Source organism: Epinephelus lanceolatus, chromosome 12, assembly GCF_041903045.1.
Source record: "Epinephelus lanceolatus isolate andai-2023 chromosome 12, ASM4190304v1, whole genome shotgun sequence".
Taxonomy (NCBI): domain Eukaryota; kingdom Metazoa; phylum Chordata; class Actinopteri; order Perciformes; family Serranidae; genus Epinephelus; species Epinephelus lanceolatus.
This window is the reverse complement of record NC_135745.1, coordinates 18,771,250-18,798,753: the sequence shown is the minus strand read 5'-3', so window position 1 is coordinate 18,798,753 and position 27,504 is coordinate 18,771,250. Positions and strand designations below refer to the sequence as shown.

Here is a 27,504-nt window from a genome sequence, read left to right as displayed (position 1 = left end):
TGTAATTTTCAAAACATACTATATTATGACTTTTATTTTGTATTTTGGAAGACATACTATACAATGGCTTTTTCATGTTTTTGGACAACATACTATACGATTACTTTTATTTTGTAATTTTGACGACATACTATACTATGACTTTTTTTAATGAATTCTGATGACATACTATACTATGACTTTTTTTTAATGAATTTTTAATGACATACTATACTATGACTTTTTTTCATGAATTTTGATGACATACTATACTATGACTTTTTTCATGAATTTTGACGACATACTATACCATGACTTTTTTTTCATGTTTTTGGACAATGTACTATACTATGACTTTTTTTCATGTTTTTGGACGACATACTATACTTTGACTTTTTTTCATGTTTTTGGGCGACGTACTATACTATGACTTTTTTTCATGTTTTTGGACGACATACTATACTATGACTTTTTTCATGATTTTGTCGACATACTATACTATGACTTTTTTGATGAATTTTGATGACATACTATACTATGACTTTTTCATGATTTTGACGACATACTATACTATGACTTTTTTTTCATGATTTTGGACAACATAATACACTATGACTTTTTTGTGATTTTGGACGACATACTATACTATGACTTATTTTCTGTATTTTTGTCGACATGCTATCCTTTGATTTATTTTCATGATTTCGGACGACGTACTATACTATGACTCATTTTCTGTATTTTTCAAGACATAATATATCATGACTTTTTTCTGGATTTTGGATGACATACTATCCTATGACATTTTTCATGATTTTGGACGACATACTATATTATGACTTTTATTTTGTATTTTGGACAACATACTATACTATGATTTTTTCATGATTTTGGACAAGATACTATACTATGACTTATTTTTCATGAATTTTGATGACATACTATACTATGACTTTTTTTCATGATTTTGGACGACATACTATACTATGACTTTTTTCATGATTTTTGGACGACATACTATACTATGACTTTTTTTCATGATTTTGGACGACATACTATAGTATGACTTTTCATGATTTTTTGACGACATACTATACAATGACTTTTTTTTTATGATTTTGGACGACATACTATAGTATGACTTTTCATGATTTTTTGACGACATACTATACAATGACTTTTTTTTTATGATTTTGGACGACATACTATACTATGACTTATTTTCCTGATTTTGGATGACATACTATATTATGACTTTTTTCATGATTTTGTACGACATACTATACTATGACTTTTATTTTGTATTTTGGACGACATACTATACTATGATTGTTTCATGATTTTGGACAAGCTACTATACTATGACTTTTTTCATGATTTTTGGACGACATACTATACTATGACTTTTTTCATGATTTTTGGACGACATACTATACTATGACTTTTTTTCATGTTTTTGGACGACATAATATACTATGACTTTTATTTTGTAATTGTGACGACATAACTTTTTATGACATACTTCACGATGATATTTTTCATGACTTTTTCAGGGTATACTAAAGTTTGATATTTTTATGACAAATATCATATAATGCCATATAGTATGTCAAATATCATAGTATAGTATTGTCCAAAAAGTCATAGAAATATCATAGTTCAGTAGGCTATTAAAATATCATGAATATCATAATAGAGTAAATAGTAAAAAGGCATAAAGTCATGGTTTGTTGAACCAGCATCAGACTGTTGTAAAATAATGACAGACCGCCCCGTGTTAATGTCCACATCACACATGTTGTTTTGATTATTTTTAATACACAGTTTATTCTGCACATCAACAGGTATTCTCAAGACAGACGCTCAGAAAACAGTTCACAGAGCTTCATATCTGCAGATCCCTTAAAACTTCTCGCTCCATGTATAACTCCCTCAGGACAGTTCCTCCCAGTCGCACTCTGCGCCCACCTGCACCACATGTGCACCAGGCGAACCTGGCCACGAAATTAGCAAAAATGCATTTGGCCCGCTACAGACACACTTGGCAGGGCAAACATGAGTGTGATGTGGCTGTGCTGCTGGGTTCACAAGACCACAAAAGAGATAAAAACAAACTCTCTGTGCAGACAAAGTACCAACAGCTGCTGATTCAGACAGACAGGATGGACATCTGAAATGGGATGCAGGTAAGATAAGATAAGAAAAGTTTAGGGATCATTTAAGTTTTACAATTTATTGAAAGTAGTACCTTAATGTTTGTACCAAATTCCATGGCCATCCCATAGATTCTAGGATAATTCAGTACAGAAAAGTAATCACTAGAGCCATGTTGCTAACATGGCTAAAGATGACAACAAACAAACAACCATAAACAACATAAAGGGAGACCTCCCGTGACTTCATTTTGACGAACATTTTTTTTTTCTTTTGATAAAACGTCAGTAACTACTGCCATACACCAAATATATTTACCATAAAGTGCCGCCTAGTACTTCTAACACATGGTCATTATGTTGTCAGTGTGATAATTATTATCCCTATATGACCCTGATGCCTAAAGCATACAATAAAAAGGAAGGGCGTGATTAAGAAAAACAGTTGCGTTACTTGGCAACAGGTAAGACCACCTCTGAATATTTAACTAACTCTACTTCTCCTATTTTCCAGCGGATGAGTGTTTGTTTAGTTTGGTGCTGAGTTTCTTACGTAACGTCCTTTTGAGGAGAGAATGGCCCTAAGCTGCATAAATCAACAAAGAGGATAGGAGTGGAGTCTTTCTTTCTTTTCTTCTGACTGCATGTGTAACTTTGTCCTATGAAGAGAGAAAAATCTCAGTTTGATCCCAATATAACAGAGAAAAAACATTAGGAGAGCCACACATTGTGACACCGTCTGTGCAGGAGGAGGGAACTTTTGATGAGCTCGACCTGGGCACTGGAGGTGGATGGGGTGGAGGAGGATGCAGCAATTCCGCTTGAAATGACAGGTGACAGCAGCAGAGAGGAGAGCAGATTTAAAGTTTGACAGCAGCAACATGATTGGCTTATAGATCTCATCGCAAAGTTGACTGGTTTAAATGAGAGTGAATGCCCATAATCAGCTGACTGGAAGAAGCAGGGGGAGTTAGATGGAAAGAAAGAACTGTGAATGAATGAAGCAGAGAAAGAGTCTTCCTGATTGAACTTACGCTGAGCCTCATTTGTGTATTATTAATCACCTTGAAATAATGAAGAAAACTTTGCTTTTAGTTTGTGTTATTGCAAGACTTTGGTGTTTTACAGGATTAGTTTGGATTCAACAAAGTCACACTATAACATTAACTACCAAATGAGGCAGCAATAGATAAGTAGCTCGAGGTAAAATTACAGTTTTGTTAATGGAACCTTTGAAGAGAGCGTAGTATCACTGTCAGTTCAGTTCTTAGTCAGAAAGGGCTCATGTTGGTAACAGCTGAGTATAGCACTGGATGAGTGAAACATGGATTACAGCTACTGCATAAGTTGTGTGAGAGTTTGTAAACATGGCGCATTCCATAGCCAGACTCGAACAATATAAATACCTTGGTATCTGGCTGGACGACAATCTTTTAAGCACCATATTGAAATTCTGACTGCCAAACTGAGGACAATACTTGGCTTTCTGTACAGAAATAAGAACTGTTTTCCTTTTGTACACAAAGGGAAGAATTGTAGAATCTGCATTTGTGTCTGTTTTGGATTATGGGGATGTTATACAGGGAAAAGCTGCTGCCTCTACGCTGAAATCACTGGATGTTGTCTAACACTCAGCCCTAAGGTTCATAATAGGTGATTCTTACAGCACCCGTCACTGCCATCTTTACCGAAAGGTTGGCTGGCCATATTTGGCTGTGAGGTGGAAGCAGCATTGGTATTTGTTCATTTATAAACTTTGATGCAGATGCTTTAACACTGTATTTCATACCTTTTAACTGTGTCCTCACATAATGTGCACCTTATACATGGAATAATCTGCAAAAGACCTTAAATGTGGACACTCTGCCATCCATATGGCTGTTTCAATGCCTTACTTCCGTTCTTGTTTTAATTGAGTGCAAATGCTTGAAACTATACACCTACACCTTAGCATGTAGATCAGCCTGTATTTCTTTTAGTGATCATTTATTGCTATTGTTGTTTTGTATGATTTCATTTCTGTTTTAATTGATATGCATAATGGTTCTTTGTTTGCTTATTGATTGTTTTTAATGTCTTCGCTCATCCTCACCATCACTGAAAATGAGGTTCTCCCTCAATTGATTTCCTGAGTCTTAAATAAAGTTTTCACTGAATGAATGAAAAAATTGAATCTTTTGATATAGTTTTGCTGTTGTTAAAAATGGTTGGCTATGCCTTTAATTCATCGGGAATTTTCTCAGTTTTTGGATCACAGAAGGCATGCGAGAAAAACAAAGTTTTCTTCCGGTATTCAACTTAAAATGGGGTGAGTAACTGATAAACGCATGGTCATCTGGGGGTGAAGTTTTCCTTTAAGACTATGATTTGATGGAGCGTTGGTGGCTTAGTGGTAGAGCAGGCACCCCATGTACAAGGCTGTTGCTGCAGCGGCCCGGGTTCAACTCCACCCTGTGGCCCTTTGCTGCATATCACTCCCTCTCTCTCTCTCCCCCTTTTATGCTTGTCTGTCCTGTCCATTAAAGGCTAAAAATGCCCCCCAAAAATATCTTTTAAAAAAAAAAAAATTGGATTTGAGCAGAATGTAAAATAATGAGGAAACATGAACCTTGTACAAATAAAAGATGGAATCCATCATATATTGTAAATCACTGCGACAAATATCCTGCTCCTGTATAGTTTTTTTGTCATGGACAGCAGTGTCCCCCAGCTTAAAGGGTCAAGGACACCACAAGGGGTCATGAGATAGGGCTAAGGCAGTGGTTCCCAACTGGTGAGTCACGGATCCATTCTGAATGGGCCTCAAGTGACTCGCAAACATGTCAAGTTTGTAAAAAACAAATTTCGTTTTTAAGTACAGTGAATTTCTGGATTAAAATTTTGTGTTAATGTGCTGTTTCCTACTGTAGAGTGAGTGATGGACAGAGACAGCAAACCAGGTTGACGACATGGTATGACACTGAATAAACTAAACTATGTGGACCTTGAACTAATGACGAAGGAGAAATCTGGAGCCCGTGGCTGGAACAGTTGGGAACCACTGAGCTAAGGGGTCCCAGGATTATTACTAGGGTGTTTTTATTTTTTTTACATTTTTTTTCATGTGATGTTCTCTTGGAATTCTGATGGATGGTACAGAGGTCTGATATGTACAAGTGGGGGACATGTAAGGTTTAAAAAGAAAACATACTGGACAAGGTGTTTACCTGCTTTTCGGGAAAGCTTTTATCCCTGCAGTGACTGAGCCAACAGGGCATCGGATCCCCATTTTTATTCATGTACTCATGAGCCAAATATTGACCGGAGAAAATGTGGTAACCTTGTATCATATGATTTATTAATGCTAACAATAAATCTCGGTGCTCTCTGCTCTGCATTGTCACAATTCAGTGAGGTCGCATGCTCTGCCTGTTTGTTTTCAGAGACTCTTAACTGCCCCAAAATGTGAGTGATGGTCTGTCAGTCAGTTTTACCCTTGTTATTGACAACTGTGTCCTTGGTCCAAGGTATTCCGGGAAAAAAATAGTCCTTGCATATAGCAAAAATTCGCAATTAAATGTAATAAAATTTGAAATCACCACTTGAGGTCTTCTTTTCTAATTAAGGAGCATTGAAATTAGATTATATGCTCGTACTTTAAGGAGTTGTTGTGCCCTCTGACCCATGTAGGCTCCCATCTTCAGAGCAGGGGCTTCTGGGTGTTTAAGGTCAAGGCTGAAAATTAAATGTATTCACGCTTTTGTTGTTGTTTCTCTTGGCTTTTTACACCTTGTATTATTATGGCGGTTGTAATTGCCTTATCCACCTCTTTTCCCTTTTCTTCTTCACGCAAAGCACTTTGTGACTTGTTTACAAAACTCCTACATCATATAAAGTTTGCTTGCTTGTGCATTCCAATAGCCACTCAAAGAAATCTTTGTGAAATCACATCATTGGGTGAAACCGAAGAACCCGTGTGAGATTTCTTCTCATACATATATTTATTTTATACTGTCTCAACATCTGAGGTCTGCACCAGCTCATTTATGGAAGACACTGAGGAAAAATCATTTCCCACTGAGTCACTACAGGGAGGCAGATAAGGAGGAGAGTTTGGGAGCAGTTATGTTCCTATATTCTGAATGTCTGTGATTGTGTTGGGCTGTTATGATAGGTACATACATCAAATATTCATGACCTTGTGCGTGATGCATACTGTATATAAGCAAGTTTTGGTCCTATTCCTGCTCCAAGCAATCGGGGTACAGCATACATCAACCTGTGGGCCAGACTCAACACATGAATACAGAACAGATGAAGCCCTCTCCCTTTCTTCGCCTGATGTTTTGATTTAATACATCGACAGGAGACAATCAATGTCAAACTCGACCACGCTCTATTGGAGTCTTACTCTGCAATTTTAATTTAAGTACAGCTATTCATCAGGTTTCAGAAGGAAAAATCCCAGATGTCAGTCCAAAATGGTTTATTTTGTAAAGGGGGTAGTTGGAGGAGATGAGAAAACATGGTGCGCTACTAAATGATGATATATTCAAATGTACATGACATTCAAAAGGGTATTACAGTTATCACTCAAATTTTCCACACATGAACTTAAGTCTTCATTCCAACATGTTTTCCAAATGAAAATGGATAAAAAGTTTGTATATTTTCAAAATAAAAATATGTATCAACACAGTAAACCCATGGGATGCTGAAAAGGAAAACAAAAAAAGAAACAGTTACATGCAGAATGTAGACTGATGAGTTAATTTTCTTGAATTGGAGAAAAAGTCAATAAAAAACCCACAAGGTGAATGACTAACACATCTTATTAATTTAGAGAAAAATTTAGGTGAATCCTGCCGTTTTGTCATCACATCATTAACTCACATTAGCAGAAACTGCATTGTTTCAGTCTTTTATTCTGTATAATATAGGTCAATAGGAAATATAAGAAACTGCTATTAATGACAACTTGAGTGGTCTTTGCTAGCCATTACAAACAGCACATATGTGTTGAGATGCCTCATGAAAATGACGATCCAAAATAAATTACATTTGCCAAAACCTAACGCACGGACTGGTTGGGATGAAGGGGGAGTAGGATGAGGGTTGGGCTCAATGTAGGAACAACTGACTGATGACTAGTCAAATACACTGTGAATGAAGCTCCTCTGGATGTGTGGCGTCCAGAGGTACGGCTGTAGAGTGAGTAAAAAGGTCCCAAAGTAGAAACTGCAGTCTTAACATGTGCCATACTTTAAAATGTAGAGGAAAACACCCTTACACTCATCAATATGATGAGCAGAAAAGTCCCAAACCAAAGCTTTGAAGTCTTTATTTTTGCTATCGGGGAGAGGAAAAAATACTCGAAAACAAAAATAAAACACAAAACAGGAGAGGGAGGGAAGAAACGACTCCAGATATTACGCTGAATGCAGAAGAAGATGAACTGCACGAGTTGGGTGAGACACTCCGGCACAAGGGGTTATTTCCTGGAGCTAGACTTCTAATATCCAAAAGTACTGGTCTGGAGGACCAATGTTGGTCAAGGGGTGTCCATGGAGATGCCTACAGCAAAATGCCTCAATGGCAGCATCTTAGCAGGCTGTCCAAGAGAGACGCTATGTGCTTCCTGCTGCCTGGCTCTCTCCTCCCTCTGAATTACCTGCAGGAGAGCAAAGTGACAGCAGGTTGACATGGATGTGCAGGCCAGTGGTCTAAATATATACAAAACACGCAAAAAAAAACTGCTGTTGTGGCACCAACATGGAAATCATTTGGTTTAGGAGTAAGTAGTCGTGCACTGTGCCAGCGGTGGAGAAGGGTCTGGCTAACATCATGAGTCTGCACTAGGGAAACAAAAAAAAGGCTCTGACTTGTTTGTGTATCAATCACAACCGTCTTGGGCGCCGCTATGCCAAGGATGCTTGCAACATAGTGTTAGGAATGAACTGGCATTATAATGGCTAAATCCCCAGAAAGGAAAACACCAAATAAAACATTAAAAGACCTTTTAGCAAGTAGGTTGCTAGCTTCGAAGTTGTTCTTTCATGAACCGCGCTAAAATGAAGTGTGAAGATGAGTCCGGCTGTGCAAGACTAGTTTCACGTGGCAACTTCGAAAATGGTTAACGCAGCATTGTCTCAACTGGGGCAGCCAATGACAGGCTTTATACCCACAGTCTACTTTCAGTAAGCCAGACTAAAGATTAAGTAAACCACACACGACACAAACACACAAACAAAACAAAAAAATCACTGACTCGTAGCAGGAGTGGAGGCTGAAGCTGAGGCAGAGGCGTTGTCTTCCTCGTCGCTGTCCTCCTCGTTGGACTGCGGTACCTCGGCCTCAGGGATGGTTGCTGCTGGGGTCTCGGGCTCCTGCTCTGCCCTGCTCTTCAGGGCTAAGATGCGGTGATGTAACGCTGCAGCCAGCTGACCTATGTCCTTAGAGCTACCCTGAAGAGTAGAGACACAGAGGGAGAAACCACTTAGCACATTGACGGGGGAAAAAAGCAAACCTGATCAATGCGGCTCTGGAGTACAACTCAATTCTTCTTGTAGATGTTTCACATTATGAGCTTGCCTGGAAACAGGGATTATACCCTTTGAGCCAGTGGAAGACTTCTGATGTGAAACATCTGCACAGTAAGTTTTGAATTTCAACAGTAGCTTGGCACCAACTGAAATTAATAAGCAGCACTTATGTTAAAAAATAAAGAATTTACTAAAACAGAATCAAACAGATGCAGGTCAGAAAACAGTGATGCTTTTAACTAAAATAGAAATATACTCCTGTATTTAATTTGAACCCATCTTTTTAAGTAGGCCCACATTGTCTCTGCACTTTAGGTAAATAAAGGTCACTAACTGCTATTTTATGATATACCTAGGCTTCGGAGATAAGCACACAAAGGTTACTTTAGCTCAGAAGGTCATGACACTTAGCTTTATTATCCCCAAAGGGTCAAAACAGCCCCATAAACTGTGAGGTGAACAGTTATATTAAATGTGTTTATGGGACGGTGGTGACTCAAGATGGCTTGCTGGCTGTGGTAATCTTGCAGTGAATCTTAACATAACCTTTACATGAGTCATCAGCTGCAAAAATAGACTCGCAGATATGGGCTCGCTGTGTGTTTTGATGAACTTATCTGTCATTTCCCATAGCCAAGTAGCTACCTAGCCAGCAGTCTGCAGATCAGGCTAATGATGTCTTGTCAATAAATACTAACAGTGACGGCAAAGCTTTCAGTTTCTGCCCTGTTTGTGTTAAACTGAGATATTAAAGCAGATGTCCATGCTTTATTTAACTGAAGCATCTTCTTGTGACATTATAAAGCTATAAAAAATAGCCTTTATTTGCATAAAAGGACATGTTATGGTATTTGTGATGGAAAGAAATCTTCCCCAAGCTTGAAAAAATAAACTGCACAACCCAATGTTTGGCGATACACACCGATATTAGGAAGACCTTGACCCCCTGGTCCTCTGTGTCCATGGCAGTGATTCGTACACTCTTCTCACTGGCCTTATCCACCTGCATCTGGGGCCAAAGCTTAGTGTTGAGGATCAACCGGAGGCTGCCCTGGGTCCTCATCACTGGAAGGGGTTAAACACAAACACAAACACAACAGCAATGGTGTGAGATGACTAAGGATATTAACTGAACTAATGTTATTGTAGTAGTTTTATGTTCATCAGCATAAATACAGGGTCAGAAATATTATCCAGAATGAACCTATGAAATAGTGTTATAATGCAAAATACCATTTTTTAAATTTATTAAAAAAAAAAAAAAAACAAAAAAAAACAACAACAACAACTTTAAAGTTAAAACACCTTTCCCTTCAACTCTTACAGTTTTTTTTCTTTGACAACCGTTCTACCATCACACATACACACTGCATTTAACTGCATGCTGTGGTGCCTTGGCCACAGAAGCATATATCACAGGAATGGGCTCCCCCTTGTGTTCAGTGTCAGGTACTGTAATAATTATAGCGATAAAAACCACAATCAAGCACTATTTGTATGGTTTTACAGAGCATGTTATCTCTAAATCAACATTTAGCTCACAAACAAACATGATCATTCAAGTTTTCAATCAAACCACGTCCTGACCACGAACCACAAAAACCAAAGCTGTGCACATTCTTAACAGTCAGATGTTTATTTACTTTTTCCAGCCCCAAGAAATTTCTGCAGGTGTGCTTACCTAGACGGGACTGTAGCGTGCCGTCTTCTGTTGATGCCATGTCGTTGAGCCTCAGCAAACCTCGACCCCTCTCTATCCACGACTGAGCAGTCTTCTCAAAAACATATAACTTGCACTGCATCTGAAGCAAGAGAGAGCGACGACAAACTATTGCTTCATGTCGTGTTTTTTTTACTGCACGTGTTGAATCAAGAGAGCCCGCCTCCTACCTGTAAAACATTGCTTTCTGATTCCTCTCCAGTTTTGACGTCGACTTTCTCTAAGATGCACTTCTTGGCTGTGGCTTTGGTGTAAGCTGCTGCAGACTCCTCCAAAGACTCTGACACGCTGTTCACTGCTGAGATAAAATACAGCGGGTTAGAAATCTGCACCTCGCTTGGTTTAACATTTGGTTTCGGAGATTATTATCAAAAACTGATGTGTTAGGTTGAGCACTTTGCTCAGCCTTCTGCCCCTGCGACCTGGTGCTGGATAAGCAGCTGAAAATGGATGGATGCTTTGCGAGAGTTTCCTCTCACCCCCATATCGTTCTCGCAGTGACACAAACAAAACATTTTCTGCAAAATTTTGGATTTTGGATCTAGTGCTGAAGGGTTATAGTGAAAGACCCAGGGTTGCATTCCATCACTTAAAACAGGAGCTACACAGGCTGCTGCAGATCATTTGCAGAGAGGAGACACTTCAGCTGAGATCACATTAATGAATGCCTGCACACGCAGCAGCTATGAAATGCTGAATGTCTTTTCGTTGTCATTGGACAAACACGACAGTCTCTGAAACATGCTGTCAAACCACCCAATGTATGCACAGTATTATCCCAGTAGGTGAAGTGGCCTTTTATGTTGAGCCCACAATCTAACTGACTACTATTTGTGTTAACAAGTCGCCTTTGGTTATGAAGCAGGAGGTCATGATTAAAACCTAATAAATACCATTCTCTAAAACAAAACAAAACAAGTATAAAGTCATAGCTTCCATTGTTGTAACCATTTTCATCAAACCAGGTCATGCAGTATCGAATGTTACATGTGTGACGTGTTATTTTTCCCTAAAACAAGCAGATGATATTTTCTAGGGAATCTGAATTCAATTCACTTCACTCTTGGTATGAGAAGAATTCTTTGCTGCACCTTGTTTCTGTTAAGCAGGTTTTGCATTCACTGTGAATAAACTTTGTTCTGGACAATGTAACTAAACAACTGCTTCAGTGTTTCAGGAAATGGGTGGGATGTATCACCAGTGGTTTGGAATTTGGATCTCAAATCAAAGATGCAGTATTTATTACACCACAGCTCTTTATGAGGTGCTAATCAAACACTTGCTCCCAACTAAATCTGATGTGGATATTAAAAACTTTATGTAACATATTGGGCTGGGTGACATGGGCAACAAACATATCTTGGTGTTTTTAGGCTGATGGGTGATACACAATTTACATCTTGTTTTTTTTCCGACAAAGTGGGCAAAATGTTCAGTTGTAAGTCAAAGCCACATGTGAGATGCCTGACGTACTTTAATTAAAACCAACTGTGATCAAAATAAAGTGCAAAGACAGGGTTGTCTTCCAGGTTTGAATATAAACAGCTGTAAAACAAGTAAATGAAAAATGACCTGAAACAAATAGCAGGGCTGTACTTTAACTCTTTGCACTGGTGCTACAAAGGTTGAAAGTTCTGTAGCACTAGAGCTGCAACAATTGATCAGTTATCAACTATAAAATTAATCACCAGCTAATTTGATATTCAATAAAAAGGTTTGAGTCATTTTTCTTTATGAAAAAAAAAAAAAATTCTCTGATTCCATTCATTGTGTATTTTCTAGTTATTAAACTGAAAATATTTGGGTTATGGACAAAATGAGACATTTGAGGACGTCATCTTTGGCTTTTGAAAACACTGACTGACATTTTTCACAATTTTCTGACATTTTAAAGACCAGACAATCGATTAATTCAGAACATTTTTGACAGATTAAACAACAATGAAAATAATTGTTAGTTGCAGCCCTTTGTAGCACAGCCCAAAAATTGGAGCACAAGAATAAAGGTATCTAGTTCATTGTAGTTTGCGACTATTCAAACTCTGTGTTGGGGAAATTTTTTCATTTTTCATGACCTTTCAAATGAATATAGCACTGCAAAATGCAGACACTGTTTTAAATATTTGTACAATACAGAGTTTGTCCGTCTTGTATACATTTTTATAAACACATTTGTCGCCGTCTCACCATTGCACAATAGACTACAACTACCAAGTTGTATGGCAATTCGCTATCAATACATCTCACAAAAAGTACACAAACCCCCAACTCAAATACACAAGTGGCTCTGTCTCACACACAGCAGAGCTGTGTTGCATGGGTGCTACTGTGGGAATTTCTTTCATCAGAGGGACCGATGTTTGCGTAGCACGTTGTTTACAACAACAGCAACAGATTTAAAACAGAGTACCGCCCGGTGTCTCCCTCTGTGCAGGAGAACTTGCGCAGAGAGTGCGAGTCACTTCCGACAGGAACCGACACGGCCCGCTGAGGGCAAAGTTGTATCTGTTACTTAAGGTACCGAAAAAACAAAACAGGTACCGACTGGTTCTCATGACAACCCTAGCACACACGCACGGCTTTACGAAGAAATGGGTAATTTAACACAACAGCAAATTATATCAATATTATCTGTATTGTCTCATCCTGTATCTCGTTTGAAAGTATCTCAGTGTACCTTAAAAAGTCGATAAACCATCCAGCCTAATAATATATATGCTTCTGTTAAACTGCTTATCTTATCACACCAGATCTTGCTTTTGTTGTTTTTAGTCATCACTGGGTTGCAGCCAAGCACCTCTCTTAAATCTATTAGTACAGTCAAACATCAAACACTTTTTCAACATCAGTGGAGTTGTGTTTTTACCCTTCTCTGGGGTGGCTTCCTGTGATGAGGGCTCTGAAGCAGGGGCAGCTGAAACTTCTTTAGTTTCCTCATTTGCGGACTCGCCCTTCGGGGGGCTCTGAAAACACAACAAAGGTGATCAGTGGAACTTGTAGGAGTTTTTCAATATGGCAGACAGCAGACTCAGTTTACAGCAGGTTGCATCAACTCACCAGAACTCGTTCAGACATGTTCTGCCCAAAAACAAATTTTGCCCCACTGTCTGTACTGTTTGTGGCATTTTTTGAACTGAAAGGACACAGGAAAGAAAAAAAAAAGAGTTGATGAAAGTTAATTATCAATGAAGATGAGTTGCTAAAAATACTCGAAGGAGGACACAATTGAATTACCTTGGGGTAGAGATGTACTGTAAGAAATAATTAGTGCCCTCTGATTGAGAGTCCGGCAACACACCATCCTTTGACTTGCCTTCTGTACTGTTTTCTTCCAACTGGAGAAAAAGAAGTGTTAAATTAGGAGTTATGCTAAGAATGACCCAAACTTTAAGACAGACCATAAAACTTTTATAAATCAACAATAAAGAAACTCCTAATGTGCAGTATAGCAAGTGACCATTTTCAAAATCTTGTCCAAACATCCAGATTGACCTCAAAATCATACAGAAAAATATCAGCCATTTTGCAGAGCACCACAGGAAATGCATCTCTTATCAGGAACTGGGACCACAAAACACTACAGGAAATTCTCTAAGCGAGAACTGAGACTCATGACAAAGTGTTAGAATATAAACACTTACAAAAAAATGTACACTATGACAAGACAGAGTATCACCTCAAATGTGTAAAAGCCCCTCCTCTGTCTGAGACATTTAACTGTGCATATCTGTTTTGGTTTGTCACACATTCTCAGCTCAGGTTTGCACTCACTGTACGTTAAAAACAAGACTAAGACGAGTGGGAAGGCAACCCACCTTTGCTCTGTCTTTGATATTCTGACCAAACACAAAAGATATTGCTACATCTGTCTCCTTCTTCTCTCTTTCGTCTCCATCTTTGTCACCACTTGCTCCATCTTCCTCATTTTCATGTTTCTGAAATGGGAACCAAAAAAAAAAAAAAAAAAAAAGCAATAGTCAACTTTTCTTTTTCTTTAATATAATCTAAAACATTGCTTTTAACATAGCTCTGAAAGCAACTTTTACATACAATAAAATAACACAGTGAAATCTTTTGATATCTAACATTTGCATGACTTTTCATCAACACCAGATACAATATACTTCCTCATTTCAGAGGAGAACGGAAATAACAAATCTTCTGTAAATGACCTTCAGTTTAATGCTTTTACACACTTTCTTTCTAATTCTTGAAACAAAGCCTGTACTGAGCTGATAGGCATCGTTTATCGATAACAAACCCTTGATTATAATGGGCAGATTTACCCACTCCTCACCTGTGACTTGGCCAAGCTGGCTGAGTGCTCTGTGTTGTTCAGGAAGAGGGACTGGGTCACAGATGCCCCATCTGATGACTTTTTCACACCGTTGGTTCCACAACTGGAATCTAAATGAACAGACAGAAAGGACAAAGATAGTTTCTTTTTTTTCTTACTGCTGTCCCAAAGAATATTTAGCCTGTACGGCACATGCCAAAAACACAATATGCAAGTTATTAATAATCAAAGCTGAATTATCAGACACTTGAGAATGTTTTACAAGTATCAACAACTGATTCCAAGCTGCACCCACTGGACTCTATATGTGATTTAGAGGGCGGTGGCGCCTGGAGGACTGCAGGGCGGAGGACACTGCGTTGCTGCTCCTTGGGTTTCTGACTTGGGACACCTGCAACAGAGCCAACTTGTCTCATACTTTTTGAACACAATGAAATGTTCTGGGTCTACATGTTCAAGTCTGGATGTATCATTTCCATTTCTAATAAGGGTCATATATAAAGGATGCAAGTCTGGGTTCAACTTCAAGTCTTTGTTCCGTTTCAGTCAAGTCAGTGTGAGAAAAAATTTCACGAAGGCTTACAATCACAAACACCAACCTGAGCTTGGTGCCTGTCCATGTATGAGAGTTGGTGGCTTTAAACGGAATCCCACAGGCTTCTCCTCTGGTGAGAGGGAGCACAAGAGAGGGCGGACATTAAAAAAAGATCCAAGAGTTACACAGCAACATATAAAGGGTACGTTCCTTCTGTCTTTGCACCTTTCTGACCACAGGCCCGGTTACCACAGCAACCCTTGAAGAGCTTCAAGAGTTCTGTTGCAGCAATCCAACTCCTGTGCAGTAACATGGCAGGCTCTAGGGCCTATGATCTATTTCTACTCTCCATCTCAGTGGCTTTATTAGCCTGACATGACCTGGCCCTAATCAGCGCTAAAGCAGAAAGCTGAGAGCACTTGTAAAAAGCGCATCCTCTTTTTCAGCAGCATTTTTATGAGATCATTCCTTTTTCTAGTGAGCATAAATTTTAAACAAAACTTCTTCATCTTTTAACAACCAGGGCCTTTACTTCATTTTACTAACCAGCATAATACTTAGGACATGGAGGTGCACTGTGTGTAGTTTTACAATCAATCAGTGTTTGATTCCTAGTGTGTTCATCTTAGTTTTCACTTCCAAATATGTGCTTTATGCAATATGCTAAAAGTGCTTATTAATAACGCCCTGTTTGTTTACTCAAGTGGATGCTGCGTCCTCTCTGAAAAGCTGTGTTAAATGCTGATATTACTCCTGCCAACTCTAAACAATTGAGCTATTGATTAGAATTCAAGCAATCAAATCCAAAGCAAATAAACTGAATAACACATATTATTAGCAGAGATGTACACTTTAAATAATTCACAAAAACACACATACATTTTTGTTAAAGTCCCACTGCAGTCAAAATTTCACAATAACAGTGTGATTTCAGTTTTGCATTACTCCCTCCCATGAAATGCACATGGTGAAATGTTCTTTCAGAGATGGTGAACAGCATGCTGCTACGAACAGCGATATGATGAATACTGTATGTCTGACCCACAGGGGATCCCAAACCTCATCATATAGTGTGCACAAGCCGAACCTATTCGGTACATGCATGTTTAGGACCTAACCTACCGACTTGAACTGACAAAATTTAAGACCCACAGTCAAGGTTATATTTTATTCCTTTTTAAAGAGAGAAAGAAAGGCTTCCTCTCAAACAGGAAATAACTAATCTGGGGACAGCCATTATATATGTAAATCTTTACAGAACACAACACAGCAGCCCACTGACACAAAACACAACTGGCTTATAATCCCTCATAAGCCATTCCTCTGACATGTAGAGTCAGTGGCACTAAACAAACAGCATCCAACTACCAGCACATGACACTTTGGCACCATATAATAATAAACCCTCTACTGTTACCAATATCAAGCACTACTTTTTTTTCCAATATTGGCATCATACATTTGGTTGATAAACTTAGAACTTGTTTCCAAGCTGAACTTGGCACATCAAACCGTTTTAATCAGGAACAGAAGTACATATTGTGCCAGCATGGTCATGGGTCTTAGAAGGTCATAATGTTTCCACAATGAAGATGCCACCTCTGAATTACTGGGGATTTTGAGAAGCTCTTGTCTCGCATGTTCTAATCAATTTAAGCTAACTCTAATGCAAGGAACCTCTGTATAAATAAATGTATGTATGTGTGTGTGCGTGTCCTTCACATTTTTTTGGGAACCATTCATTTTATCTACTTCACACTTAACAGATGTATTGCTGGGGACACAAGGATATGCAGTGTCGAATTTGGTGTGACTTGGACATGTAACATGTTTTACATTAATAAACTTTGAATAAACAAGCAAATGGCGCTCTGTGGCATGGGGCTACAGGGCTCTGCAGAGAGTCGTCATCAGATAAAGAAAGAGAGCCAGGAGATGTTACATTGGAGTAGACACAAACATTTTGAGCATTTAGAATTAACGCTTTTGTTCCCGGATGCAAGGAAGCACTGAAAAAAAAAACAAACTCCAAAAGAGTCTCAAAGTCTGGTGAGAAAGTCGCCAAGTGTGTGGAGTGCGTGTACTCTAATGCCTGCTATTAAAATCAATGCTCTACTTTATAACCGCAGTGGTGTAGACTGAGTCAAGCATATCTTCACCTACGGCCATTGTGTAAGTCTGCCATGCTAACTTAAAACATCGGCCACTGGCCACACGCTTCTGCTACTAAAATCCACCATCTACTTAATGAATGCAGTGGTTAAGTGAAAGCAAGTGACTAATACGCCCATTCGGAAATCATTACATCTATTAATATTTACTGGTGTGTTTGTCAGAGGTGGATTAAGTGATCTGGGGGCCCCAGGCAAACACTGTCTTGCTTTACTTGTCAGTCTTTCTCTGACTGGGAAGGTTGGTATTGCCAATAATAGCAGAAGCATTCCAAACTTTGTTTTCCAAAGCAAAACTATTAAATATCAAAACTATTAATACTACAGAGTTAAGGTCCTGAGTAGTTTAACTGTTATATTTTTTGTGAGCAAATACTGAATCTGCAATGTAACCTGTAACATGTTTCTATCCGGTAAATGTAGGCTATTGTGTTTTCCTCTGAAGTAGGAGTACACTATAGGTAGTCAACTGTTAAGTTGGCTTTTGTTCATTATTTTGTTGTACAATGAGCTATAATAGCCACATAAATCAACAATTTTCATACCTAAACATTATAATAAATCTATAGCTGTTTGGGACCCAGGTGTATTGCTCAAGACCCAAGCAAGTGCAATGTCAAGTGCGAAATTATTTTCAAGAAAGCTGCAAGTAGCTATACCACAGGCCAAAGAATCAGCCTATTCTGAACCGGCATGCTTTGAAGGGGCACTGCACTAAAACTGACAATTAGCTCACTAGCTTGCAACAAAAAGCCTTCACCTTTCTTTGCCGGGTATATTGCGTGTTCTTTTTGCAACACATGACAGAGACCACTAGTGCAGCCATAGACAGAAAGAGAGGAGGACCAAATCATTTTGAAATAACCAGACCTCAACCAGAAGCTAAATGCAACAAACCAGCCTGAACTGATGTCCAACTTGACTGCACTTATCTGGCACAGTAATTTTCTTCCCTTACATTTTTATTCATTTTGTTGGATTAATACTACATATAAAAAAGGAAATTTGGAGTAAATTTCTTTTGCTGTAAATTCTCATATCATTTAAAATCACTCATGCCTTTGGAATTTGGCTGTCCATGTCACTCTGTGACTGCATTCCATGAATAGCGTCAGACTTCAACAGCAGATACCTGAAGGTCTAGCTCATAAGTAAAACTACCACATGCGAGTTAACTTGAGCTGTTCAGAGTGAATGAGGTGCATTTGCAGGCAGGGAATACACAAAATTTTACTGACATCTTATTTGCAACTACTGATGTCACAACATTAGAAAACATAAACATATGCTAAAAAATTCTTTCAGACATAAAATGTCTGGGTGCGCAAAAGAGCAAACATTACTGTTGACCAATTAACTTATTGTATTTGTTGGCTTAAACTGTTTTAAAAAAATCTGTTGACCCATGAAACTAAGATTTTTACTGCAGAGGGCCTTTAAGCTATGAAGAGAAACTAATGGTGGTCTGGATGCCTCACCTGGCTCAGAGTCAGAGTTCCCAGTTGGAGACTGGCAGAAACTTGAGGGCATGAATACATTGTTCTTGGGAACTGCAAAGTAGCGAACAGGCATTGCACTCAGCATACAAATCAATGTGTACACCACAAGCAAGAAACTAAGAAAAACAAATGCTCTGCTTAGTCACCACGTGCCCTTACCAGAATGTGGGGGTGGGAACGATGAGGTCCTTTCCCTTTTCACAGGGGGGCAATAGCTTCCCTCATCTTTATCTGAATCTGAAAATGGTAACAAAATATTAATAATAATACAATTTCAATAAACATATGAGAAAGATAATATTAATTAAGTAAGTGGTCAGTCTGGACGTTAAATTTACCTTCTCCATCCTCTGCACTTGAGCCGTCCGCAGATCGCTGCAAGAAAAGCGAAGGATTTGAGCTCAACAACTGCTCTGCAATGTGTGTTTTTTGCAGATTGAATATCAGTATAAATAAAGTCTGCAAAATCATAATTATGGCTTAAGTCTCGACACACAAATAACGTAGAGAAACTTACCTTCTGTGCTTTATCTTTTTGGAAAACAAACACAGGAGGCGCTATGGCAGGCTTGTCTGTTAAGAGAAGATGTAGGCTAGTCATCCAAGCACTAACTTAAAGTTTACAGCATTCCCATCTGTTTGACTCTTCTTCATGGTTTAGAGTAGAAAACAAAAAAGGTAACGCTATAGCCTTCTCATTTCATGGCTCTGATTTTCCTCTTAAAAGCAGTGACAACAACATGAGTGTTCATAGAGCTAGAATGTTATTTGCATAAGCATAATCATCTTGCACTAAATTAAACACCAAATTTCAATGCACGGTGACACCGCAGGCATTAACATATCATTCCAAAAACCAACCAAAAATATGCTGAGATGCATTTAGACATCCTAAATTTCACAGACTGTATGGAGGACAAGTTTTGGTTTGAAAACTTATACTGCTTGCCTTTCTATAAATACTTCTGATGAAGCTTCCAGTGAGTACAACACAACTGTGAACAGTTTATTTATATGCCAGATTTAGCTGCGTCAAAGAATAAGCGTAAAAGAGGGAAGTGTGAAAACAATCCGACCAAGGTGACTCAAGAAAATGCACGCCTATAATGCTGATGTCGAATTTCAGTCAGTGTTAGCCAGGGTTGAAAATTAGCAGCAGCCACTATCAAATGCTGGTAAAAATATGCAAGTGGTTGCTAGATTTGCTTTACTCACCTGCCCCAAAAATACCCATTGGTAATCTATTGAGTGACATGGAGATTTGGAATTAACCAGTCACAGTTGCAGGTGGACAAAATAGTAAATTTCCAACCATGAGGTCAGCCAGTCAACAGAAATCAGCTCTTAATCATACTGCAGAAAATCATGCAATCCTATTAGGACTACAAGAAAGAATATATCACATTATGCTGATCTAACCTGGACATTCATGTAAATAGCAATGTATCACATAGCCATCAAACTTTCAATGACTCCACAAGGCCACACAGCAACTGTAGCTACTGTTGTAATAAAAAAGGTGATTTATTTCAGCTCACTACCAAAGATTTTGTTGCAGCTATAAGCTATTGTCATGGCTAACCCATAATAGCAATCGCCAGGTAGGATAATAATTTCATGTCACCTTAATGCGTCTACCTTTACACTGTAATCTCTGTAAGATGTGTAATCCTATAACGTTAGCAGACAAAGGTTTTCCTCTGTCTGGGCTGGGCCTATAACACTGAGCAGGTGTAGCATCGTTGTCGTTGAGAGCCTTGCCGGGGCAGAAATACACGCGGTTACAGCCAAATAGCCAACAGCACATTGCCAGGATTGTTTACTGGACCAAGATTCGCCGTGTCAAATACAACCCCTCATGGCTAATACTGGCTGTTTATGTATGACCACGTTTAATGGCAGAAAAAAGAGATTACTGTGTGACCTATATTAACATCCAGCTTTGAATCTCTCTGCGGCTTGCAGACAGCTATCTCAGCTACTGACTGTAACATTTCCGGCATGCAACACTGATATTCACTGCAGAAATCCAAGCACCCCGCGACGTTCCCGGCTTATGATAACCAGCTAGCATTTACACTATCTGACCCGACCCAGCAAATAGTCGGCCCCACCGGTTGTTCCCTAAAGCCCCGCACGTAGCTTAGCTTACTGGCTATAGTTAGCTTGCTAATGCGCTCCATCCCGCATGAGTCATCTCGCCTCACAAGCAATGACACCAAGATACTCACTGAATTCTCACATTTTTAATACATCAACATAATGACGAGTAGATCTGAGCAGAATAAATGCAGAATAGAAAGGGATCAGCGATTACACCACAGCATTGTCCCTTAGCTTACGCTTTTCTCTCTACGCGCCTAAATGAACGCCAGGCAACCCTGCAAGTGAGCGCTAACTACATTAAACAAGGAGAATGTCGTACTAAAACGTTCCCAATCAATTGAAACATCACCCTGTTAGCCGAGTTACAAGCAGTGCTTTTACATCTTTGGCCTAGAAAGCCTTGCTTCACCTCCACAATAGATCTTTTAGCTCACCACAAATGGCACAACATACTGCCTATAAATAGCCGGGCGCTAGCGTTAGGGAGGTAAGCCAGCTAGTGGCAGGCAGCATTCGAGGGCGTTCCGAGGCATTCCAGGTATTACCCACAGCCCAGCCGTTAGCATTGTTAGCCTGCTTGCTAACGTTGTAGTCTTGTAAACGCCGCGAAGCTATAATTCACCCGAACTCGCTGTTAACATGCGGCCAGGCGGCATCACTCCAGTTATTAAATATGCAGACAATGTATAGGCGCCGTTTATATCAGCACAGTAGCTGTATTGTTTTTCTCATACTGCCACTTACTCACCTTCGTTTGCCAAGTCCGCCATTTTACTTCGACGCTCACACACCCACAACCCACCGCGCAGATAATACAAGTTGAGGCAGAAATGTTTTCAGTGGCAGAGAGCACATTGCCACCGTTTGCTATTGCAGTGAGCGACCCCCGGCTTTCTCCTGTGCCCGTCAGTCATACATAAAAATAAAAATAATACTGTCCGTGGCTGTCAGACTGTTTATGTTTTGAGTGGAGCACATGTTTCAACCTTTAAGAGCAACTTAAAGTTGACTTGGATAGCATAACCTATTACAGCAACTCCTCAGGCCCCTGCAGAAACGTAGCCTACCATGCTGTGATAACACACATTAAAAAGGAGTTGTCAAAGTAGTAAATGTTGCACTGAGTGGCCCAAGAAGTCTGCATTAGAATATGAATAACATACATGTCTTATGACCTTGGAAAGAGTAATTTGACAGAAAAAAATCATATCTCCAGGGTCACATCTGATCTTCCCAGAGGATGAAGTTTCTTGGGTTGTCATGGAATTAGCTTAGTTGGCATCATTGTTGCCATGATGATTGATGTCAAAAACATAAGCCGCCAAGGCCTTGAGGGATGAGACAAATTGCCAGGGGGAGGAAAATATTGCAGAGATCAAGGTGCAGGAGCAAAAGCATCCACAATAAAAAGATAAAAGATCTGCGCAGTGAAACAATACCACAACAACCTCAGGAGATGCTCCTGAGGGATAACAGGTTTGGGGAGGCGAAGGAGGAGGCCTTGTTTCAGGACAAAAGAGGAGCTGACAAAAAGTCAAAAACATAAGCTTCTGCTGTAAAGATAAATACTCCAAGTCAGATGTGACAGGAGGGTGGGTGAATCAATAGCAAAGGTGAGTCATAGATAAGTCATATAGTAATAGATTCATGCACTGTGTCGGAAAAAAAAGGACTGGCTCTCACAATGGTTTCTTCTTAAACCCTTCCCACATTGAGGGTTATTCTAGTCTTGGATATACAGTTCACAAACTATTATTTTTCTTCAAACATTGCTTCATATTACCTTTTCCAGTTGCAGCAGTAAGTCGACAGCCTTCTCCAGAAGCGTTACTGCACAGTCGGTGGTGGTATTTGCTGTGACAGCCAATAATGTGAAGGCAAACAAGCATAGTTCACATTTCATGGGTTCAAACAACCTCTCATCATTTTTACTTTTATGCTCAAGGTGGCGCAGTGCTTCCTCACAGTGAGACAGTTAATAGGTTTGAAGCTACCACACAGCTGGGCCTTGGATAAAAACAGTCGTGATGATTAACATGCGTGTTTATTATGGACGTTAATGAAAGGGATTTTAATCAAGACAAAAATCCAAAGCTCTTTGGTAGGCTTTGGCAATGGTCTGCAGTCATTTCAGGAATGAGTAATTTCACTAAACAGACTTAATTAAAGATAGCCTGTTGAGATTTTTTTAACATCAGTGTTGCCATCCAAACACATTGTGTGAGATCTAACAATCATCTTGAATACATTTCCTCCCTCGTAAAACATTTGCAAAACCCTTGTTGAATGTTTTGAAACAGGCATTTTTTCCACCAGCTTTCACTCATTGCATCACTGCCTTTTATGAAGGCCACATTTACTATGTTGTGAATCAGACATCATGGACTGTTGCGGCACTGCAGAGCTGATTGGTTCCCAGAACTGTAAACACAGCAAAGCCATTTTGCTTTGATCAAACCCAGCAGTGGCACATGCTTTGGCATTTGGGGACCCTAGACAAAAAGAAACTTGAATATGAAGTTTGACATCTTTTAGTTAGTTTTCTTTGGATATTAGGGACTGTTTGTTATTTATGAGGGGGGAGGGAGTGCTGCAAAAAGAGGGAAGCATGTCAGATATTGTTTTAAGCACTGGGAAGGGCCATATGTCTTTTATTTTGGCGTGGGGAGGTGCATACAACTTTAAATGGTTGTAATTTGGTTGGAATTTCAAGCAATTTTTAAAAAAGATTTTTTTATGTTTAAAAAGGTTTAAAAACTTGCCAAAATTACACCATTTATCATAGCCAGAAAATTCAAAAACAAAAATTATCATGGGGTTTTCATATTTCTGATGGTCGTTGAACACATTATGTGGGACAAATGCTTACTTAGGAAAAAAACAAAAACAAAATCTGAGTTTAAATTAGAAATAGATCATCAATATCACTTTATTCTACAATTAATTTGGCCAAAAATAAACTGTTTGCATGAACTAACCATAATGCACAACAAGAGTGGAAAAACTGAGGCTTTTTTCAACTCTGGGATTTCATTTTTATAACTTTTAACATTCACACTTTAAAAGGCAAGTGTTAAAAGTCTTAAATCTAATTTATGGTGGAAGGAGGGTCATGCATTTCACCTAATCACTCAGGGAAGCTAGCTTTGGGGAGGGTTAAATAAACAAAACAAAGCAAAATAAAACAAAGTCACACCTCAGCCACCCGCCTCCTGTAATAAATAAAGAACAGTCCCTTGTTAACTGACATTTTTTTCTAACCCAGCTATTTTCATATGGGTGTTTTACAGCTTTATGTTGTGTACAGGCTGAAGTGATCTGCTGCTTTGCATGTGTCATTTTCCAGTTTAAAGCCAAAGAAGTTCACTGCATCTGCCACCAGAGGGCAACAACATTTAAAGCTGGAGGCAAGCCCTCCTTATACAAAGACAGTTAACACATCATTCTTTGTGTACAAGTTTTCCTCACATAATGTACCACAACATGACACTGAAAAATATAACTGAAAAGTATGCTTTTCAGTGCTTTCAACTCTTCAGCAGGTTTTAAATCAATCTTTTGAACAGAGGTTTGATTTACTTTATCCTAAGGGTGTCATTAAATCAGGGGCAATGAAAGTTGAAAGAATCATAGAGAAACTATCAAATTTCCCTCCAGTGATCTAGGATTGCGTTTTCTTCAGGATGTCAGTTTGTTCTTAACTTGTGAGGAGGTTCAGGCACGTAGCACTAAATTCTGGGCCTGTGCATAAGCAGTCTCCATGGGCCCCTCTGCTTTTCCTCTCTTGATCCATGTCTCTCTCATGCACCGTTTTTCCTTTCTGTCTTTCTTTTCATTTTTGAAACATTTTTGATTTCCCAAACACAGGTAAAGAAGACATGACAGTGTACTCTGGAACTTCAGTGGCATAGGCAGTCACTCACTTGGCTCTTGCTGCATTTAGAGATGAATCCTAGTGCAGGGCAGACAAAACCATTTGCGACTTTAAGGTGAGAGAGGTGCTTAAGAGAGCTTCACTATTTTTTTATACAAAGTTCAGTTTTTCAAGGGATTTATTCAGCCAATTTTAATTTAGTTATGGCACTTATTGCTAAGAAAAAGTACAAATAAAACCAAACCTTTCATTACAGGCTTTTATAAGGGCCCCTCTTCCACTGGGGCTCTGAGTAATCAGTCCCACTTTCCCGCATTATGCCAACCCTGAATAGGTTCACAGCGGACTCAATTGTCACATATTTCTAAATCAAGACATACCCACATTTCACACAGTGCGAGATCTTAATACTGTCAAATTCCTTGTATCTTTTTAAACAAACTTCCCAAATCAGCTTCTGTTATCATGTAAAAACGTTTTCTTTGTCTGGGGATAACAGGACAATTAACCTGCTAACAACAGAAAATTAATTTGTCATTCAGATAAAATGAGATAATTGTTTGATTGTCTTAAGATAATAGGATTAAACCAATGATTACAATTACAGCTGCCCTCTGTTGAGGAATGAAACACATCTACTGATCACAATCTCTCTGTAATTCTTCTATGTTTCTTTGCTGTAGTAGAAAGGTTGAAGCCTCTATACAAACATATATGAAATGTTTCCATTAGAAAGTGACCCAGTGCCAGATATAGAAGCAGGAGTTAGGCAGAAAACACTGGACAAATCCAGCACAGACATAAACACAAAGCAGTTGTTTGCGTTGTTTGCTCAATTATGGTTAGGGAACACTGAGTAGAGCACATTTCATAAGAGTTTTTATTGCACAATACCGACCATGTTTTCAGCAAAGAATCATACTTCAAATTTCCCTTCAGGCACAACTCAAACAAGCCACTGCATGTGTTTATGCTGTTTTCCACAAAAGCCTTCATCTGTCAAGGGAGCTTGGCTTCAGGTTCGAGCCATAACAGTTTCAGTTCTCTTCTTATCCATCAGCGTAGCCGCCGTCCAATGTCCACTGTAAATCAGCAAGTCAACATTTTTATTGGTTGCAGGCCAGGGAGCTTAACTCTCACTAAACTCTAATTATACGCCAGCTAAATGTTTGCGCATTCTTTGTTGTGCTTGACAAAACTGTCTGTGTTACCATCCAGTTTGCAGATTTCCAAACAGGCTCTGTTACAGTAAAAGTGGCTCCATTAGTGACTGGAATTTGCTGACTTACGTGCATGCTTATATGCATATGTAATGATATGCAATGTTTTGAAGTACAGTAAGACAACCTCAGGCATACTCTGTTACCTAACAGACTTATTTTTTTACCAGATGATTGTAATTAACACCTAAAGATGAAACCTAGGGAAGTTTCACTGGAAAAAAACAAGGGTAATCATGAGGCAAACATTCTTTCACAAAACCCAAAACCATCTAATTTCTCCAGTGATGTAATATTTGATCTTATCCTCTGAGCAGTGTCATCTGAAGAACACAGCTTCTGGGTAGAGCTTAATACAGCCGTGTGATGAATAAATTAGAATAAAATAAGAATGCTAGCTTGAAAACTGCACTCACAATAGTGCAGTGGGACAGCTTGAAGAAATGTCACTTATGTAAATATGTGTAGGAATTTTTCTTGGTGAACCAAACCACAGGGGACTAATGTCAGATGTTAATATTAGACATTTGTGCAAAACCCCAAATTACATTTGGAAGCATCCAGTTACTGCATCTTTTTTTTTTTAAACTTCTGTCTACAATATCTATGCATGCCAGCTATGGTTGAGATTGGTGAAAGATCATAGTTAAGGTAAGAAAATATATATTATTGCAGGTCTGTGAAGGGACAGGAACTCCAGTCTCCTTTGCAAAAGTCAAATATGATACACCTCCTTCCATAAATAGTACATAAATCACCTGAAAATAAGAATCCTTAGGTTTTAATTACTTTAGAATAAGCTGTTTATCTACATAGAGGGCAAGTCCTTGTCCACAGAGTCTGCCATGTTGCACTACCATGTTTCAACAATAGACCAGAACAGACATTTCAAACACTGGGTCTGGATAGGGCCAGTCACTTTTTCACATTTTCGTATCAGCCACCATAGTTAGCAGCCCCTCGGAAATGAGCAATGTCAGAAAAACATAGATTTTTTTAAACGTGCAACTGCTTTACACAGTGTCTTTACCAGGTCTGTTTGTTTTGGAGTGAAGGAGACCTCTCTGGATTATTTGGCTCTCTGTAAAAACCTGCTTAATGTCTGGATCTTGAGTTACCAGAGAAAAAAAGGTGAGTACACAATTAGCAGGTGCTTGGCTAGCTCATCTCTGATGAGCCAAACAGCATGAGAGAAACACTGATTTGTGACGTGAAACTGCTTTAGTGTTTTTACTGGTTTTAATTACCTGGTCCACTTGTTTAGGAGAGGAAGAGACCTCTGCGGATAATTCAACTCTCGCTAAAAATCTCCTGAACAATGAACACTAAAGGAATTCTAATTTGTAGAAGCTTCAGCTTGTTGCAATCTGCAATCCTCACCACTAGATGCCACTAAATCCCCCTAAATCCTACACACTGAGGCTTTAAA

At 39.0% G+C, this 27,504-nt stretch overlaps 1 protein-coding gene across 6 annotated transcripts; it reads right to left on the bottom strand.

Moving 5' to 3' along the window:
- Positions 1-6,582: 6,582 nt before the first annotated feature.
- On the bottom strand, positions 6,583-21,841 carry ranbp3b (RAN binding protein 3b). 6 transcript variants are annotated; one of them, XM_033650948.2, is made up of 17 exons: positions 21,730-21,841; positions 19,393-19,448; positions 19,214-19,250; positions 19,035-19,112; positions 18,855-18,926; positions 15,270-15,335; positions 14,933-15,061; positions 14,671-14,780; positions 14,189-14,308; positions 13,608-13,708; positions 13,431-13,506; positions 13,240-13,336; positions 10,544-10,671; positions 10,335-10,455; positions 9,576-9,718; positions 8,380-8,575; positions 6,583-7,782 (listed from the first exon to the last, which is right to left on the bottom strand). In XM_033650948.2, exons 1-17 carry the CDS (start codon positions 21,749-21,751, stop codon positions 7,739-7,741), a joined length of 1,596 nt encoding a protein of 531 aa, XP_033506839.1. In that variant the 5' UTR covers positions 21,752-21,841; the 3' UTR covers positions 6,583-7,738. The 6 variants fall into 6 exon arrangements, with proteins under 6 accessions (XP_033506839.1, XP_033506840.1, XP_033506842.1 ...); XM_033650949.2 differs by having other exon boundaries at positions 10,544-10,668; XM_033650951.2 differs by having other exon boundaries at positions 14,966-15,061; positions 21,730-21,838.
- Positions 21,842-27,504: the final 5,663 nt, after the last annotated feature.

What these genes read in the sequence shown, in the direction of transcription:
- ranbp3b (XM_033650948.2), bottom strand. Translation starts at nt 21,751, where the DNA reads ATGGCGGACTTGGCAAACGAAG. An exon ending in GGAATCAGTTGTTGATACTT is followed by an intron (nt 14,781 to 14,932) that starts GTAAAACATTCT and finishes CTGTTCATTTAG; the next exon opens with ATTCCAGTTGTGGAACCAAC. An exon ending in GGAAGCCACCCCAGAGAAGG is followed by an intron (nt 10,672 to 13,239) that starts GTAAAAACACAA and finishes ATTTTATCTCAG; the next exon opens with CAGTGAACAGCGTGTCAGAG.